The sequence below is a fragment of the Myotis daubentonii genome, chromosome 7 (assembly GCF_963259705.1).
Source record: "Myotis daubentonii chromosome 7, mMyoDau2.1, whole genome shotgun sequence".
In the NCBI taxonomy this organism is placed as follows: domain Eukaryota; kingdom Metazoa; phylum Chordata; class Mammalia; order Chiroptera; family Vespertilionidae; genus Myotis; species Myotis daubentonii.
Genome location: NC_081846.1, coordinates 21,872,028 through 21,890,090, shown reverse-complemented (window position 1 = coordinate 21,890,090; position 18,063 = coordinate 21,872,028). Strand labels below are relative to the sequence as shown.

The 18,063-nt window shown below is 45.5% G+C and overlaps 1 protein-coding gene across 4 annotated transcripts; it reads right to left on the bottom strand.

Moving 5' to 3' along the window:
• Positions 1-2,067: 2,067 nt before the first annotated feature.
• On the bottom strand, positions 2,068-14,142 carry CXCR2 (C-X-C motif chemokine receptor 2). Of its 4 annotated transcripts, none has more exons than XM_059703109.1 (4): positions 14,061-14,142; positions 13,785-13,867; positions 11,136-11,266; positions 2,068-5,370 (listed from the first exon to the last, which is right to left on the bottom strand). In XM_059703109.1, the coding sequence occupies exon 4, from the start codon at positions 5,359-5,361 to the stop codon at positions 4,291-4,293; it is 1,071 nt and encodes a 356-aa protein (XP_059559092.1). In that variant the 5' UTR covers positions 5,362-5,370; positions 11,136-11,266; positions 13,785-13,867; positions 14,061-14,142; the 3' UTR covers positions 2,068-4,290. The 4 variants fall into 4 exon arrangements, with proteins under 4 accessions (XP_059559092.1, XP_059559094.1, XP_059559093.1 ...); XM_059703111.1 differs by having other exon boundaries at positions 13,952-14,100; XM_059703110.1 differs by lacking the exon at positions 11,136-11,266.
• Between the last annotated feature and the right edge of the window lie 3,921 nt (positions 14,143-18,063).

Sequence of the window (18,063 nt, the reverse complement as noted above, 5' to 3'; positions counted from 1 at the left end):
GGGCCCTGACACAGGGACTCAGGCCTGGAAACATGGGGGGTGGGGTAGGGGGGTGTGGAGAAATCAATGACTCAAAGGCAGGCCCTGGGTTTGTCCTGTCCTAGAACTGGCTTGGTTGGTAGATATTTGTGCCAAGACTCTGTGTGTGTGTGTGTATGTGTGTGTGTGTGTGTGTGTGTGTGTGTGTGTGTGTGTGTGTGTGTGTGTGAGAGAGAGAGAGAGAGAGAGAGAGAGAGAGAGAGAGAGAGAGAGAGAGATTGAAAGAGAAAAATATGGAAAGAGAAAAATATGGAAAGAGAGAAACAGGGAGGCAGACAGAGAAAGAGGAATATTAACAGAGCTCACATAAGTGCAACACTGTCTCTGCCTCATTGTTTCTGGGCTTATTTTATCTTTTTATTGGCCATGGGGAGCCAGGTTTCCTCTAGCCCTTGTTGGAGGAGGAAAGAGCAGAGTCCCAGAACCAGAGTGAAACTCGGTTTGGCCTCCTCCCACTGACAGTCATCTCAGGTAGCTGTCTGGTCGGTCTACCTTGCCCAGTCAGAACACCACTGGTCCCTCCAGCAACCAAGGTGTTTGGTAAATACTCATTACCCTGCCTTCCCTCCCATTGAGTCAGAACTGTTCTGAAGGCTTGGCCAGAGCAGCACAGCTACTCTTGATCCTGAGCTTAGCACAGTGCCTTGAGTAGCATGAGCTTGGAACAAGGGATTATTGTTGCTGAATTAATCCTGTTTGCTGAATGCAAAAGGAAAAGCACTTTGATGATGCACTAGCTGGTTTGACTCACTGGATAGAGCCTTGGCCTGCGGACTAAAGGGTCCCAGATTTGATTCTGGTCAAGGGCACATTCCCAGATTGCAGCTCCATCCCCAGTGGGGGTTGTGCAGGAGGCAGGCAATCAATGATTCTCTCATCATTGATGTTTCTATCTCTTTCTCCCTCTCTGAAATCAATATATATATATAAAAGTTACCTGCCCGCCGTGTGCTCCAGTTCAGAAGTTTGCTCTGCTTTCCCCATAGGCCTCTTTTCATAGCCATGGCTGCTATCCCCTTGCTAGTTGTTACCATGAAGAGAGTGGAACCTGGTAAAAGCTTGGTGACTATGAAGTTTGGGTCCTCTTGCTTTCTTACTTCCTTAGCAGGCTGCTCAGAGCCAGAGGCCCTTCAGAGATAAGGCCTATCACCAGGAGTTCTGCCTGGGTTTTGAGATAGAGCAACAGGCACTCATTACACACTGTAAGGAATGAGTCAAGTCCTTTGTTTGTCTGGGTGACATCTTCTCAATCATTTCTCCATTTGGGGTTCCCTTTTGTCAAACCCTGAATGGTGTGTGTGTGTGTGTGTGTGTGTGTGTGTGTGTGTGAAGGGTGGGAGACAGAGTGAAGTGAAACTCAAAGTTGGGAGTTGCTGGTTGAGCTCAAGAAAGCGCCCTGGCTTCCTACTATCCAATCAGCTGATTGGGTGGACTTACGACCAAGCACATCAAAGTCAAACTCGCAGCAGGTGGGCCGCATGCCTCGTTTAAAGGATACAAAATTCAGTTTGGGGTGACGAAAAGGTTCTGGAGATGGAGAGTGGTGGTAGTTGTGCCCTTCTGAGTCCCAGCATTGACGCACCTGACTACTGTTCCACCCAAGGACAGGAGAAGCACCAGACGATCCTGGGGCACATTTCTTTCCATGATACGTGTCAGTAGCAGGAGACTTGGGCTGAGAAAGGCTAGTTTCAGTCCTTCTCTCCATGCACCTAATACACAGCAAAGGGATTTTATTTATTATAAAGACCCCCAAGAGGGACCTCTGCTCACCCTGGCCCGGCTTCTATATAGCAGTTTATATGCTTTTTGTTGCAAGTAATGAAATACCCAATTAAAAGTGATTTGTACATGCCTGACTGGTGTTGCTCAGTGGTTGAGCGTCGACCCATGAACTAGGAGGTCATGGTTTGGGTGTGCAGGAGGCAGCCGATCAATGATTCTCTCTCATCATTGATGTTTCCCTCTCTCCCTCTCCCTTCCTCTCTCTGAAATCAATACAACAACAATAACAACAAAATATAAAAGTGATTTGTGCAAAAAAAACCATTTATTTCACTTAACAGGAAGTTATAGGTAGGTGGTTCCAGGGTTTATCTTTTTGAAGTAGGTTTTTTTAAAAAAAATTGTGGTTAAATATGCATAATGAAGCTTAGCATTTTAACTGTACAGTTTAATGGCATTAAGTATATTCACATTGTTGTATAACTATAACTACTATCCATCTCCAGAACCTTTTCATCATCCCCAACTGAATTCTGTATCCTTTAAATAATAACTACCCATTTCCCCCTCCCCCAATCCTCTGGTAACCACTATTTGACTTTCTGTCTCTATCAGTTTAACTATTCTAGGTACCACCTATACATGGAATCATACAGTATTTGTGTCTGGCTTATTTCACTTCGCATAATATTTTCAAGGTTTATTCATGGTATAGCATAGATCAGAATTTCATTCCTTTTTAAGACTGAAAAATATTCCATTGTATATACACCACATTTTATCCAGTCATCCATTGATGGACATTTGGATTTTTTCCACCTTTTGGCTATTGCTGGAATAATGATGCTATGAACATTAGTGTACAAATACCTATTTGAGTCTTTGCTTTCAGTTCTTTTGGCTATAACTCAGAAATGGAATTGCTGGATCATACAATAATTGTATGTTTAATTTTTTGAGGAACCACCATATTGTTTTCCACAGTGGCTGCACCATCTTACATTCTCACTAGCATTGCACAAGGGTTCCAGTGTGTCTCCATCTCCTCGCCAACACTTCTTTCGTTTGTTTTAACAAAGGTCATCCTAATGGGTGTGAAGTGGTGCCTCATTGTGGTTTTGATATCCATTTCCATAATTATTAGTATATACATTTCCATAGCTATTTGTATGTGTTCTTTGGAGAAATTTATTTTCTCTAAATCCTTTGCCCATTTTTAAATGTCTTTTTGTTTTGTTTTGTTTTTGCTGTTGAGTTGTAGCAATTCTTTATATATTCTGGATATTAACCCCTCATAAGGTATATGATTTGCAAATATTTTCTCCCATTCTGTGGTTTGCTTTTTTACTCTCTTGAGAGTATCCTTGGATGCACAAAAGTTTTTAACTTTGATAAAGACCAACTTAACTGTTTTCTCTTTTGTTGCCTATGTTTTTGGTGTCATATCCAAGAAATTATTGCCCAAATCCAATGTCATAAAGCTTTTATCCCTTTGTTTTCTTATGAGATTTGTAGAGTTTTAGTTCTCTGTTTAGGTCTTCAATCTATTTTGAGTTAATTTTTGTATCTGGTATAAGGTAAGGGACCAGTTGTATTATTATGCTTGCTTAGGTTTATTTGTGGGCTCTTGATTTTCAGGTTCTTTTATCCTTTGGCTCCATCAGCCTATGTATGTTAGGCTTTTTGCCTCATTGTCACACTGAGGTGCCACATATCATATCCTATAACCATATTACAAGGCAAGATTCAAAGATGTGTAAGTGTGTGCATCTCTCTTTTTTAAATCAGGAATATCAGGAATATTTCCCGAGAGTCCCCTGGCCCCAGCAGATTCCCTTAACAATGTTTTTGCTGAAGCCAGTTTGTACCTGCTTGTGGAAACAGATTATTACATTTTCTAGAATTCTGTGAGCTGGTTGTTGAATACCACCACCCTTGAAATTGCCATGGTGGGAACATTTATAACATGAGACTTGGCAAACACTACAAATCAGGACTCCCCCACCCCAGGAGACTGGTTTATTAGCACACTCTTGCCTGTAAGTCTTTCTACCCATAACTGGATGATGTGGCCACTCCTAGCTTAGGGAAATCATAGAAGTGAGTATTTGTCAATTTTGGTCTCTCTTAAGGGAAACAGACTTTGCTAGCAAACAAGGAGAGTGGGAGTTAGGGAAGCAACTACGGTGTTTGTCACTAATGGCTCCCATGGTTGGGAACTTTTAGAACTCACTTAAAAGGATGTCTTTGAAATGTCTCAGAGGACAGAGTGCTATGGGCTCAGTGGTAGGATGGACAGAGCTCTAGCACAGACATAGTAATTACAGTAAGGGGTGGGGAGCCAGGCCAGGCTTTCTGAACCAGATCAGGGCACCTGGTAAAGTCAGAGCCTCAGCAACTTTCTGTGACCACAGTGTGAGGCTGTCTTGACACAGAGACTGTGACTAGCCAGTGGACTATAGTCATGAGGCTTAGGTACTGATGGGAGGGGAGGAGCCCAGTGGGGCTACAACAGCAGCAGGGGCCTTAGAGGGTAGTAGAAGTGTTCCCTGAAGAAGAGCCAACAAAGGAAGGCCTGCTCTCCTTGGCCAAGAACTCCTTGCTGATCAGGCCATGGATGGCCATGATCTTGAGGAGTCCATGGCGAAACTTCTGACCAATGAAGGCATAGATGAGGGGATTGAGGCAGCTGTGAAGGAAGCCCAGAATCTCGGTGGCATCTAGGGCCCGACCAATGTCATTTCGGCGACCACAGCTATCCTCGATCGCCCCGATCCTCAGAAGGGTGTCTGACAACAGGACCAGGTTGTAGGGCAGCCAGCAGAGCAGGAAGACGAGCACGACAGCAAAGATGACCCGCATGGCCCGGTGCTTCTGCCCCATGTGGGCCTGAAACAGTGTGCGCAGGGTGAGCCCATAGCAGAACACCATGACCAGCAGCGGCAGGAGGAAGCCAATGGTCTGGGGCAGGGCCCGCATCACTGTGCGCCATTTAGTTGTATTGGCACCCAGATCCTCGTAGCAGACTGGGCCAGTATTAGGCGGGTAGACGGCCCTGCGGAAGACAAAGACGGGCAGGGACAGGATCAGAGATAGAGTCCAGATGCCTAAGCATATGAACTTGACCCAGTGCCTCTTCAGAGTCAGAGTGCGTGTGGCATGAACAATGGCCAGGTAGCGGTCCACGCTAATGCAGGCCAGTAGTAGAATTCCACTGTAAAAGTTAACTTCCTTCAGGAGTGAGACCATCTTGCACAGGGGTGTGCCAAAGATCCAGCCTGTTGCCTTGGCGGCAGCCCAGATAGGCAAGGTCAGGGCGAAGAGCAGGTCGGCAATAGCCAGGTTCAGCAGGTAGACGTCAGTGACAGAACGGTTGACACGACTGTATAAGACAACCAGCATCACCAGGGAGTTTCCCAGAAGGCTTAGCAAGAAGACCAGGGCATAGATGGCCACCAGAGCATACTTGTTGATATCCAGAGATTCTGGCTGACATGGGACAGAGTTTGGCGAAATGGGTACGTCAGAGTAACTGTAATTTTCGAAATCGTCCCAGGTGTAATTATCCGGAAGTTCTTTTATAATCATGTATGCCATATTTGCAGCCTAGAGAAGAGAGATGAGTGTTAATGCATAATAAAGTCTTTCCAGATTCTAGCCTTTCTGCTCATGAAGCTTGGATAGGATTTTTTGCATTAACTTGTATATTACATGAAAGTAAATTTCACTTCAGGAAATAGTAGGGGCATTAACTCTAACATTCTGAGGCACATTTAGTTATAAGCGGTACGTTTCATGAAAGAGTATATGCCGGGAGCCGGTCAATCCTTGCTGTTTCAAGGGACCTGGCATATATGGCATACGGTTCTTAATATGTTTGCTCACCTTCTTGGCGCTGTGTTTTAACCAAGGTCACCTCTCCGAGAAAGGTTGAATCCCCAGGTAGGGATTTTCCCCTGAAGTTAGGGAGGGAATAAAACCCCTCAACTAAGTGCCAGGCGGGTAATTAATCACTTTAACTACGAACAATCATGCTTAAGCTACATAATCTTTACTCCCTGGAATGGAGATAAGAAACGCCCTAACCTTTGGAATAGAGATTGATAGGATTGAATCAACTGGTATAAATACAGATGTAACAAGACAGAAAGACACAGAACTTAGAACACAGAACTTAGGAGACAGGACTTAGAAGACAGGACCAAGAGAGACAGAACCTAGGCACAGAACCTACATAGAACGTTCTCTAGAGACAGAAGGACTTCGCTGGAGAGAACATGGCAAAAGATCCTGGACTGAACCTGACTACAGAAATTGCCAAGAGAACCTGACTAGAACCTGGTCAGAACCTGGCTGGAGAACCTGGACAGAACCTGGCTGGAGAACCTAGCGAAGGAACATGGCCACAGAACCTGGCTGGAGATCCAAAGCAGAACCTCTCTGGAGATCCAGACCAGAACTTGGCTGGAGATCCGGGCTAGAGATCCTGGCTAGGCTGCTGATCAACTGAATGCTGCCTCTGTGTCATTCCTTCTTCGCCGACTCCGTCCACACCTTTGGGGACCCCTGGACCTGCTGGGGCTGGACCCCGGCATCTATAGTTCCCTTCAAAGTCAGAGAGAGGTTCTTAAGTGGAGTGGTCACTTTTCATGACCTTGCCATCACTCAAATCACTATGGAAACCTTTCTTTTGATAATATCTACCAAGCCTATTTTCTTGGATAACTTCAGTGGTGAGCATCCCTGATTGTGGAGACTGAGTTTAATGTCAGAAACATGAGGCGACATTCAGTTCTCAATGTGGGGGATTAAGCAGGCAATTCAACTGAGTTTAACTGTAAACTTTGAGAATAATCCCTTTGTCCAACTTTCTGTAAGTTATTTTAAAAGGAGTGTTCTAGAAAAACTGAGTGGTAGCAGCATAATGTTTCGGGATCCTTGAGCTTGAAGCACGTTTACTCATTTAGCATGTTCCAGCATTGTTCTTTTGGGAGGCAAGAGGTCTTCTCTGAGCATATTTGTATAGTTTGTAAAAACATATTAAAATTCATAAGCAGGTGGTTGACTGACTGATTCTCCAAGTAGGTGGGAATGTAACAGATTATCATGGGAGCTCTGGACAGTCCTATTCTGCCATGCAGGGGGCCAGAGAAAGCCAGGATGCTCCCAGAATAAGGAGAAGGGGCGGCAAGAGGCAGAGAAGGCAGGTAGAGACATAGTATCCTTGTTTTGGTGGCTTCCCAGTCCTGGTGGGGATCCTTCTTGTCCTGCCAGTGCATGCCTTCATCCATTCCTAACTCCCCAGCACACTCAAATAAACCCACCTGTTGATTCTGCCCTTGTTACAGGATCAGTGGAGAGCTTGCTTCTGGGGGAAGCTTCAGCCTCTCTAAAATATTATCCCAGTTTTCAAAGAGGAAATGAACTAAAGTAAACCAGCTACTAAATTGACTTTCTTTTGAACCACCAACTACATCACCATTGTGCCATTTTTTTATTATAAGCTATGAGCATCCTGTGACCACATGCAAGACTCTAACCCACCTCCAAATGGAACCCAGTGTTAAAGAGAAAGACATAAAATTACAGTGTTGTTCACTCTAAATGGGTGACTTTAATGGTATGTTAATTATATCTCAATTTTAAAAAGATTAACCAAAGACGTATAGCCTTACAAAGCAAATACAAATCAACACCATCAACATCATCAACATCATCAACAACAAAATTAGGAAGTTTTTTGCTTTAGCAGAAGAAAGCCTGTTTTTGTCAATCATTTGTAGCGAAGAAGAAAGCTTAGTGATGTTAAGAGAAATTGGAAAAATAATGCCCCTTTCTCCTAGAGTGATGGAATTCTTAGTCTTCACCTTTCTGAGAAGGTATTACTTTCTCCCCTAACTGATGGGGGCCAGATAAATTGCCTTCTCAGCACATGGAGACCACAGATAGAGCAGATTCAACCAGCCCATGAATGTAGAAAGATGTGATGATAAGGATGAAGTGAGTGGGGTGGTAGGGGGAAGAGGCAGATAATAAGAGCTGGCTTGGCCAGTGTTGCCAGTAAGACTTGAGAGAAATTACTGGCTCTGTAGTCCCTTGAACAAAAGCAAGTTTGCTCAGAGCCCCAGGGTTAAGTCCAGTTTACTTATGAGATCAAGGGTGACTCACCTCTGTGAGCAGATGATCAGAGATGTGCTTAAGGGAACAAATGACCTAGGAGAAGACCCATTTTTGAGAGAGACTGATCATTGGTGGGTGCAGAGAGCTTGTGCCTGCAGAGAGAAGAACCCCACATCTATGCACACCAGTTGTGAGAAGGCAGGTCTGGGGCAGCTGCAGAAACTTCCCTATGAGAAGAGGCAGTAGCAGGCAAACATGCTTCATTGATTGTTAGGGGCAGAAATAGAATATTGGGGACCAACTACAATTATAAGAAATATTAATCATGCTCTGTTAACCATGGGGGTTCTATTCTGATTAGAGAAAGCAGATTCTAAAATACCAACAGGATATTTCACAGACCTAGAACAAACTCTCCAAAAATTTATATGGAATAAAAAAAAAGACCCTGAAATAGCCATAGCAATCCTGAGAAAGAACAAAGTTGGAGGGATCACAATACCAGATATCAAGCTATCTTACAAAGCCACTGTTCTCAAAACTGCCTGGTACTGGCACAAGAACAGACATATAGACCAATGGAACAGAACAGAGAACCCAGAAATCGACCCAAGCCATTATGCTCAATTAATATCTGACAAAGGAGGCAAGAGCATACGATGGAGTTAAGACAGTCTCTTCAATAAATGGTGTTGGGAAAATTGGACAAATACATGCAAAAAAATGAAACTAGACCACAAACTTACACCATACACAAAAATGAACTCAAAATGAATAAAAGACTTAAACGTGAGAACATAAAAATCTTAGAAGAATCCATAGGCAGCAAAACATCAGAGAAAGCACGTTCTAACCTCGCTGAGAGTTGTACACCTTGGGACATGGGAGCTAACATCGGAATACAGTCCATCCTCCTTTCCCAAGAACTGCCTATCATTATTGAAAAATTTACAGCCTCCAGGCTGAAATACTCTAATCCAGGAGGTGCCTGTTCTTTACAACCCCCACCCCTATTACCTGTAACCTGGTCCTGGGATGTCTGGGGGCACCCACCCTCCTGCAATCCCTGCCCCAGCCTGCATGACTTGTAACCTGTAATGATTGTTCTGTGCCTACTTTCCATGCCTGTAATTCCTACTTCCCCACGTAATCTCTGTCCCCTTACCCAATATAAGCAGCTAATTTATGATCGAGTGCAGAGCAGATTTTTTTGGATGACCTGCTGCTCTCCTATTCTGCCGGCATTATTGGAATAAGCACTTATATACCATTCAACCCTGTCTCTGCTTAATTGGATGAAGTAGTGGCAGGCAGTCAGGACTCCTTGGTTGTCCTGTTATAAGATGAGCCCTCATTCTAGAGAATCTGGTGCTCGGCTGTGCTGAGGCCAGGCTGCAGGTATATGGGTGAGCTCCACTCCCATGCAAGTCAGGACAGAAGCAGAGATTTCAGAAAGGAGAACCAGGCCACCCGGCCAGGGCCATGACCTCCAGCCACTGGCCAGGTGTGGGGGTGGGGATGAGTGGAGGGGGGTGGAGAGAATGTTTTGTTGTTTGTTTGTTTTGTAACCAATCCCTAGAGGTGATGTTTTGGCTGTTAAAGGGAGAAACTAAGGAAAGGAAGATAGGAAGATGACACTTGAGATCTACTTTGTGTCTCACATCTACATGATCTCCCTGGATTGTTACAAATAGATATGATTAAGCCCCTATTTAACCGTAAGAAGACAGACACAGTGAGGCTCAGAGACCAGTCTGTGGTCCCAGAGCCTAGAAGTTCTGCAGCCAAAATTCCAACTAGGTGCAAATGGCCCCCTCCACATTTTCAGTCTGCAGACCTGCTTCTTAAAAAAAAAAAAAAAAAAATCACACCTCTGAGCTTTAGGGTCAGAGGAGGCCAAATGCAACTTTCTTCATTCATCCCAAATTCAGGTTCTTCCGATACCAGCCCCCCTCCACCATGCCCCCTAAGTTCTACCTCAATGAGATCAAAGTTCTGTATCTGAGAGTGGGTGCCATATCTGCCCTCCACCCCAAGGTCAGCCCCTTGGATGTGTCTCCCAAAAAGATTGGTGATGACATTGCCAAGGCAACAGGTGATTGGAAGGGCTTGAGGATAACATTGTAACTGACCATTCAGAACAGACAGACCCAGCTTGAAGTGGTAGCTCTGCCTCTGCCCTGACCACCAAAGCCCTCTAGGAACCTCCAAGAGACAGAAACAGAAAAACAACCCAGTGGAAATATCACTTTGGATGAGATTGTCAATATTGCCTGACAGATATGGCACCAATCTTTAGCTAGAGAACTCTCTGGAACCATTAAAGAGATCCGGGGACTGCCCAGTCTGTGGGCTGCCATGTCAATGGCCATTACCCTTATATAGAATAGATGACATCAACTGTAGTATGTCTGATAGAATACCCAGCAAGTTAAGAACTACACAGCAACAACAACAACAGCAAAGTCATAGGTCACATATTAAATATATTTGTAAGTTAAATTCTTGAGATACCATTAGCCAACCTGTGTATAGTACACTCCCATTGTTTGATGTCTGTACATTGCTTTCTTTGCTATTCCTTAAGCCCAGAATGAAAGAAACAGCCCTTTTAGGAATGATAAACCAAACTCCCTGGAACTGGCTGGCCCCTCCTGATCTTGCAGTCATATTCTTGGTGACCCAGCACAAGATTCTCTTTCAGCAAAATTGCCAGCTCCTTAATGACTCACGGTAGTTCAGAAAAAACATGGATGGGATGATTCTAGTTTATTTCATGAGAATGCTATAGAATGAGGACTTTGTAAGATTCCAAACATTTATAGCAATCTTTTTAACAACAGCAACAAAAGTCTGTCATTTTAATACAATTCCAGTATTTTTTATCTCTATAAATATCATTCACATATATTTGCATTTAATATATGGGAGGAGGGACTACAGTGTCTGGTCCTTTCTCACACCACTTTTGGCCAAAGCAAAGAGAGAGAGCTGGCTGAGTTGGGAAGGGAAGGGGGTGGGAATTGAGTTGCCTTAAGTGGTTGTTGGAGAGAGGTGTAGGGGAGAGGGGCAGAAGCCCTCTTTTTGAAGACAGGGTAGCCTAAAAAGAGAGAATAAAGAGGCCTAGGGGTATGGGTGAGACCCACCAAGAGTAGGAAAAGATGCCTGGAATAAATGGGAAGCTGGTGTCCAGGGAGGCAGAGAACGGAGACATTCTGAATGGCGGGAGGGGTGAGTGTCCCAAGACTTACCAGGACTCTGGGCTTTTCACCTGTAGGACACCTCCGAAGAGCAGATGTGCCTGACTGCAAGGGTGGCGGTATTGAGAACCCAGTGGAGGAAGTGAGTGGTGGATGAGATTGCTCAATTGTGGGGTGGAGTCCTGGAGGGTGCAGGATACTCTTGATGACGTGCATATTTAAATCCCAGGTCAGATCTTTGATCACTAGACATTTTATGGACTGGTAGGGTTCATACTGGGAAAGGACCTGTGGCATTTCCTAGACAATCTTTCCTTTTCACAGATAAAGAGACAGATCCACACAAGGAAGTGGTTTGCCCAGGACTGCACAGATTTCTCTCATCTTTCCCCTCACCCTTCTTTTTGTTACTCCTCACCCGAGGATATTTTCCCATTGATTTTTAGAGATAGTGGAAGGAAGGGGGAGAGACAGAGAGGCAGAGAGAGAAACATCAATGTGAGAAAGACATATCCATTGGTTGCCTCCTGCATGCGCTCTGACCAGGGCCAGGGATGGAGCTTGCAACTGAGGTGTGTCCCCTTGGCCAGAATTGAACCTGGGACCCTTCAGTCCACAGGCAGGCTGATGCTTTATCCACTGACCAAACTGGCTAGGGCAGATTTCTCTCATCTGTGCCCTGATCTCAGCAGCCTCTGTTCTGTCTGACTCTCTCCACACTCTAGCTGCCTCGGGCTTCCTTGGGCTTGCTATATAGCAGCACTACCTTTCTTAAACATCTTTCATACCTGAAAGAACAGCTCATTAAGACAAAGGAGATGGAACAAATTTCTGGAGAGCCAGGTAGCTTTTTTCCTTGGACCTAATGCCCTCTGTCTCCATCCCATTTACCCCAGGAATCTTTAAAGCCTCACAGATTCCTTCTCTATGCCACGTTCCTTTGAGAATCCCTAGCCCCAAACACCTCTCCTTGTCTTTCACCTCACTCCCCAAACATCTGCTTTGACCATGAGCCCCCCTTAGGTCATTGCTCTTCGTTCTTGGCTTGTATACTTGGGATTGGGTCTGCAGCAGCTATCAGCTCTGGAGCCAAGACCATCTAATTTGGAAAAGGAAGCTTTTTGGTAAAAGTTAAAATTCCACCCAAGTCCTAACACATTTTTGAAAACAGTGTTGAGTGACACTAAGAATATATTTTGTCACAGTTGCTATTGATTGCAATTGAAAGGATAAATACAGGCAGAGTAGTGAACATAAATTCGCCACTCCTTCCTAAGCTCACACCTAGCAACCTCAATCCCTCCACCACTCCTTAAGCCAGTCTCTCGCCCAGTGCATGCTCAGAGCCTGTGGCCAACTCACCCAAGCTGCCTACCCCAAGGAAAGAACCTTTGAGTCCCACTGTTTAGCAAACATTCTTTGTCACATCTTTCTTTCCCATGTTAGAGAAGAATGCAATGACTCCTGGTCAGGTGATGCTAACTAACATCAGGCAGAAGCTTGTTACACACAGAGAGAAGAGCGTGGGAGTGGTGGTTAAGAACTCCGCTAGCTGGGCAACTCCTGCATGTGACCTTTCCTTTCCGAGTCCCAGTTTACTCCTCTGTAAAATGAGGCTGAGGCTGGAATGAGAGATTACTGGAAAAGCACTTAAGACAGATATAAAACATGGTATTTGCATTTATTGTTGTGATCATTATTACTGAAATAGTTTGTCAAGTAACAGCATGTTGTCTCTCCCGCTACATCCCCAAGCAAGGGAAAGCAGCTAGTCCACTGTCCAGGCTGACTTCAAGGCACATCTCACCTGGATAACAGTCGTCACACTAGCTATACTGTTTAGTGCCTCTGAGGGTCTAGTTTCTGAAAAAAGTGCTTTTCAGAATCTGTATCATTTAATCTTCATGACAACATGCGCTTCCTGAATGAGGAAACTAAGACTCTAGGACTTGGGCAACTCACCTAGAATGACACAGATGAACTGGTTGTTAAGCAGTTTTAAAGACTTTTTTTTTTTAACCTGACCCCAAATTGTATATTCTGTCCACTATCACAAGGGGCTATATCTCAGCCTGAGGTTTCTGAACTCCATTAGGTACCTCCCTGTCCCAGACAACTGAGTATGAAAGGCATAGAAAAAAGAGTCCAGATTTGACATTTCCCAACCCGCCCACTTCTTGATTTTCATTCGGTTGATTTCATTTCCACTGAGCCCACCGCATGCATGTTGATGGTGGGGTGAATAAAGAGCCAGCTTCCAATCCTGGTTCTGCTGTGAATGGTCAGCGTGAGCTTGGACAAGTCATTTGTCTCTGAGCCTTGACGTGGTTCATTGGAAAATGAGGATATTGTTCTAGATCTGCATGGCCCAAAATGATGGCTACTAGCCACAGGTGGTTACTTAAATTTAAATTAATTAAAAAAAATTAGTTCCTCAGTCACATGAACCACATTTAAGTGCTCAGGAGCCACATGTGACCAGTGGCTATCATACTGGATAGTGCAGATGGAGAATATTTCTGTTTTTCTCTATAAGCAGAAAGTTCTTTTGTACTGAGCTGTCTGGCAAAGACAGTTACCTTTAGCTCTAAGGGTTTGCAGTTCATCACCTCAGTTCTCAGGGGACCCAGACTGAAGTTTCCAAGTCCCTTCCATCAGAAATATGTCCCCAGCAGTTCTAAGGCTGAACAGCCCACTTACCTGCTGTTGCTGCTATGGCTGCTGTTGTTACTGAAGTGATTTCAGTACTTCCGCTGTGACTCAGGGCTCGGTAGCGGTCAGGGCTGTTGGGCAGGAAAAAAGTGAATCAGAATTTATGGGGACACTTCTGAGGCAAGGCTGCCAAGGGGGAAATCTGAGAGGCCCACCAGGGGAGGTGTTCCCACAGAGGACCAATAGGTCTGTCCTAGGACTCTGGCTCCAGGCCAAGGCTCCACCAGGGGGTTCTGGGGATGTGAGCGCTGGGGATGTTCACACCTTCCTGCCTAATGGCTTCTGGAGGGGACTGCCAGTCTGAAGGTGTAGGTTTGCCCTAGTCCAGTCTGACTCTGTGCCTTTTAAATCTTCACCTCCTTCTATAAAAGGAAGGGGCAGGCAATCCCAGACTCCAGCTGACAGACTTGCCTGAACTCGCCAGGCACTTTGTTCCTTTCTTCTAGGGTCAGCATGAGCAGTGTCCCTCCTCTCTTTCTGGTGAATTCCTGCACCTGGCTGTGCGACCCACTGCCTCTCACATCCTGGAGGATCCTGCCTCCCGGCGCTTTTCCCTTCAACCACCTTCTTTATGTCTTTCCCTCCTTTCCTCTGTACTAGGCTCCCTGTAGGTTCTGCTCCCCTATGCCCTCCTTTTCACAAGTAAATTTCTTGACAAAGCAGCTGTGTCCACTTGGCCGCTTCTTGTTCCCTGCTCAACCCACTGAAACTAGCTTCCTTCCCACCGCTCTGCTGAAACAGCTTTTGCCAGGGTTACCAATGACCTCTGGGTTACTGAACCCACCAGCCCCTTTCTTAAATAAGACTGCTTTAATGTTATAAAAATGAAGCATGCATATTGTCAAGAATATAGGTGATACAAAAGCCTATAAAGTAAAACTTGAAAGATTCCCTTCCCTCCCTCTGTTCACTCATATTTGCCTTTCCCCAGACTTCCGCATGCAGATACAAACATGTTTTCTTTCTTTCCTTCCTTAATAAAAATATAACATATTTAACTATTTATATTTTCTGCAGCTTAAGAATGTATCATGGCCTGGCCGGCGTGACTCAGTGGTTGAGCGTTGACCTATGAACCAGGAGGTCCCGGTTCTATTCCCGATTCCCGGTGTGGGCACATGCCCGGGTTGTGGGCTCGATTCCCAGTGTGGGGCGTGCAGAAGGCAGCGGATCAATGATTCTCTTTCATCATTTATGTTTCTATCTTTCTCTCCCTCTCCCTTCCTTTCTGAAATCAATAAAAATATATTAAAGAAAAAAGAATGTATCATGGACCTATTCCTCATCATTACATAGAGATCCATCTCACTCTTTTTAATGATGACATAGTGGTTCATGGTATGTATGTATCATGATTTATATAATGATTATCTTATAGATGGATACTTAGCTTCTTCCTATGAGCATCTTTGGGAATGTTTCTGTAGCTTAAGTATAATTTTGCTGGCTCATATCTAGGGATGTGTAAATTCTTTAAACTATTTTTTTTGAATTCTCACATGAAGGTATGTTCTGTTTTATTTATTTGGTGAAATGTTACTGTTCAAGTGCTATCTTATTTGATCTCTGCATCACTTAATCCCACTGACCGCATTCTCTTCTTCCTCCTGAACCTCTCTTAGTTTCATTTGTTACTTTATTCTCAATTCGTTCCTGAAATCAGATGTTCCTCTTCTCTACCTGCTCTCCCTATGCCAGCCCACCTCCTTCCTTGGCTTTGGCGACCACCCAATTCGTCAGTGTCTCTCATACCTATAATTCCCAACCTTTCTTCGAAGCTCTCTCCTCAGCTCAAACTCTTACATGCACTTACTTCATAAAATCTTCCCTAAGGTTCCACAGATGCAAACTCACACGTGCTTCTCCTCCAGAGCTCCCTCTCATCCATGCCTGTCCCCACGTCTCACACTCCCCTCCCTCTTTCTCTCCTTAACATCTCTTAGTTATCTTCTCCTCACCATCTTCTCTAGCAGGGTTAGGCAACACTTCATTCTCCCTGAAGCTACTGCTATAGTCAGGTGATAGTCCAGGTTGCATGGCTCAGCAGTTGAGTGTTGACCGATGAACCAGGAGGTCATGGTTCGACTCCTGGTCAGGGCACATATATGCCTGGGTTGTGGGCTTGATCCCCAGTGTGGGATGTGCAGGAGGCAGCCGATCAATAATTCTCTCATCATTGATGTTTCTATCTCTCTTTCTCTTCCTCTCTCTGAAATCAATAAAAATATATTAAAAAATAGTCAGGCAATAACTGTGGATTCCACAGCCGGGCTGTTTGAGTTAGGATACCAGCCATGTCACTTACTGGTTGTAGACCTTGGGCAAATATTTAATCTCATGAGGTCTCAGTTTCATCAACTGTACTAGGGGGATAATGAGGGCACCTACTGTCCTGTGGATTCCATGAGTCTACATGTGTGAAGCACTTAAAATGGTGCTTGGTAGTGTTGGCTGTTGCTGCTGCTGCTACTGTTACTACCACTATTCTCCTAAGTGCTCTCTGCCTCAAGTCTTCCCCCTCAATTCACCCTCCACTCTGCAGAATGATCTCTCTAAATTAAGGACCCCCCCCCCCCATTACCCTCAGCGTAAAAATCCTGTCTTGTGTACCTGGTGCTCCTGCATCTGATCCCTGGGTGCTTCTCCAGTCTCATTTCAGGCCACACCTCCATGAACCCTTAACTTCAGCCACAGGGAACTAGTTGTACTTCCCCTAGGAACTATTCTGGTTCCTCCTCAGGGACCAGAATGCATTTTCCTCCCCTGGCATGCTCTTCCCACACTCTAGGTCTGGCCAACTCCCCCTTTCCTTTCAAATCCAGCCCAGTAGTCACCTCCATGGACAGCACACCTGGGTTTCCTCTATCATGTCTTCAATTACAAGGCTTTGTAATCATCTCTTTGGCTGCTTTCGACTCCCCACTGTGGGGTTTGTGAAAGCAGGTATAATCCTATATAATAAAAGGCTAATATGCAAATAGACCGAATGGTGGAACAACTGAACAACCGAACAACTGGTCACTATTATGTGCGCTGACCACCAGGGGGTGCATGTGGAACATGGTGGAGCAGGTGAGCAGGGGCGCCAGACCATGGCAGGGTGCTGGTTGCTGTCATTGGGGCAAGCCTCTGGTGGTTACTGAAAATTCTTTGCTCCCACGCACCACGGTCCCACCCAGTGCTTGCATCTGCTGCTGGCGCCTGGCACTGGCCACGATCGCTCGGCACCATCAGTGTGTGTGAGCAGCGGCTGCTGGCCCCAGTCACCTCTCAGGGCTTCTCCACCTCCCCCTGCTCCTGAGGGGCGATTGGGGCAGCAGCTGCCGCTTGCACCTGCTGACAGCACTGGCCCTGCCTGCACTGGCTGCTGGCGCTGGCCCTAATTGCTCTGTGCTGTCAGTGGGTGCAAGTGGGGCTGGCACCGTCAGCATGTGGAAGTGGTGGCAGCGGGAGCGGGGCTGCCGGCAGACAGGGGACTGGGGGCTGCGATGGGAGGGGCCGGACGGGGGTGCAGAAAATGGGCCGAGACCTGCCCCTATGCCCACTGCAGCCTCATGGCCCACAGTTTCTTTCAAGGTGCATGAATTCGTGCAGTGGGCCCCTAGTGTGTGTGTGTGTGTGTGTGTGTGTGTGTGTGTGTGTGTGTGTATAATCTCTGTATCCCCAAACCAATCAGTGTTTGGCATATCCTAGGTGTAAAATACAATCTTCTTGAGCACTGAATGGATTGACAAAGTGGGGAAACTGATGTATGTTGGAACTTCTGAGTGACATCCAATCCTATATAATAAAAGGCTAATATGCAAATCGACCAAATGGCAGAACGACTGGTCACTATGACACACACTGACCACCAGGGGGAAGACACTCAATGCAGGAGCTGCCCCCTGGTGGTCAGTGCGCTCCCACAGGGGGAGTGCTGCTCAACCAAAAGCCAGGCTCACAGGGAGTGGGCCTAAGCCAGGGGTGGGCAAACTTTTTGACTCGAGGGCCACAATGGGTTCTTAAACTGGACTGGAGGGCCGGAACAAAAGCATGGATGGAGTGTTTGTGTGAACTAATATAAATTCAATGTAAACATCATTACATAAAAGGGTACGGTCTTTTTTTTTTTTTTTTTTTTAATTTTATTCATTTCAAACGGGCCGGATCCGGCCAGCGGGCCGTAGTTTGCCCATGGCTGGCCTAAGCCATCAGTTGGACATTTCCTGAGGGCTCCCAGAATACAAGAGGGCGCAGGTCGGGCTGAGGGATGCCCCTCTCCCCG

What these genes read in the sequence shown, in the direction of transcription:
- CXCR2 (XM_059703109.1), bottom strand. Translation starts at nt 5,361, where the DNA reads ATGGCATACATGATTATAAAAGAACTTCCGGATAATTACACCTGGGAC.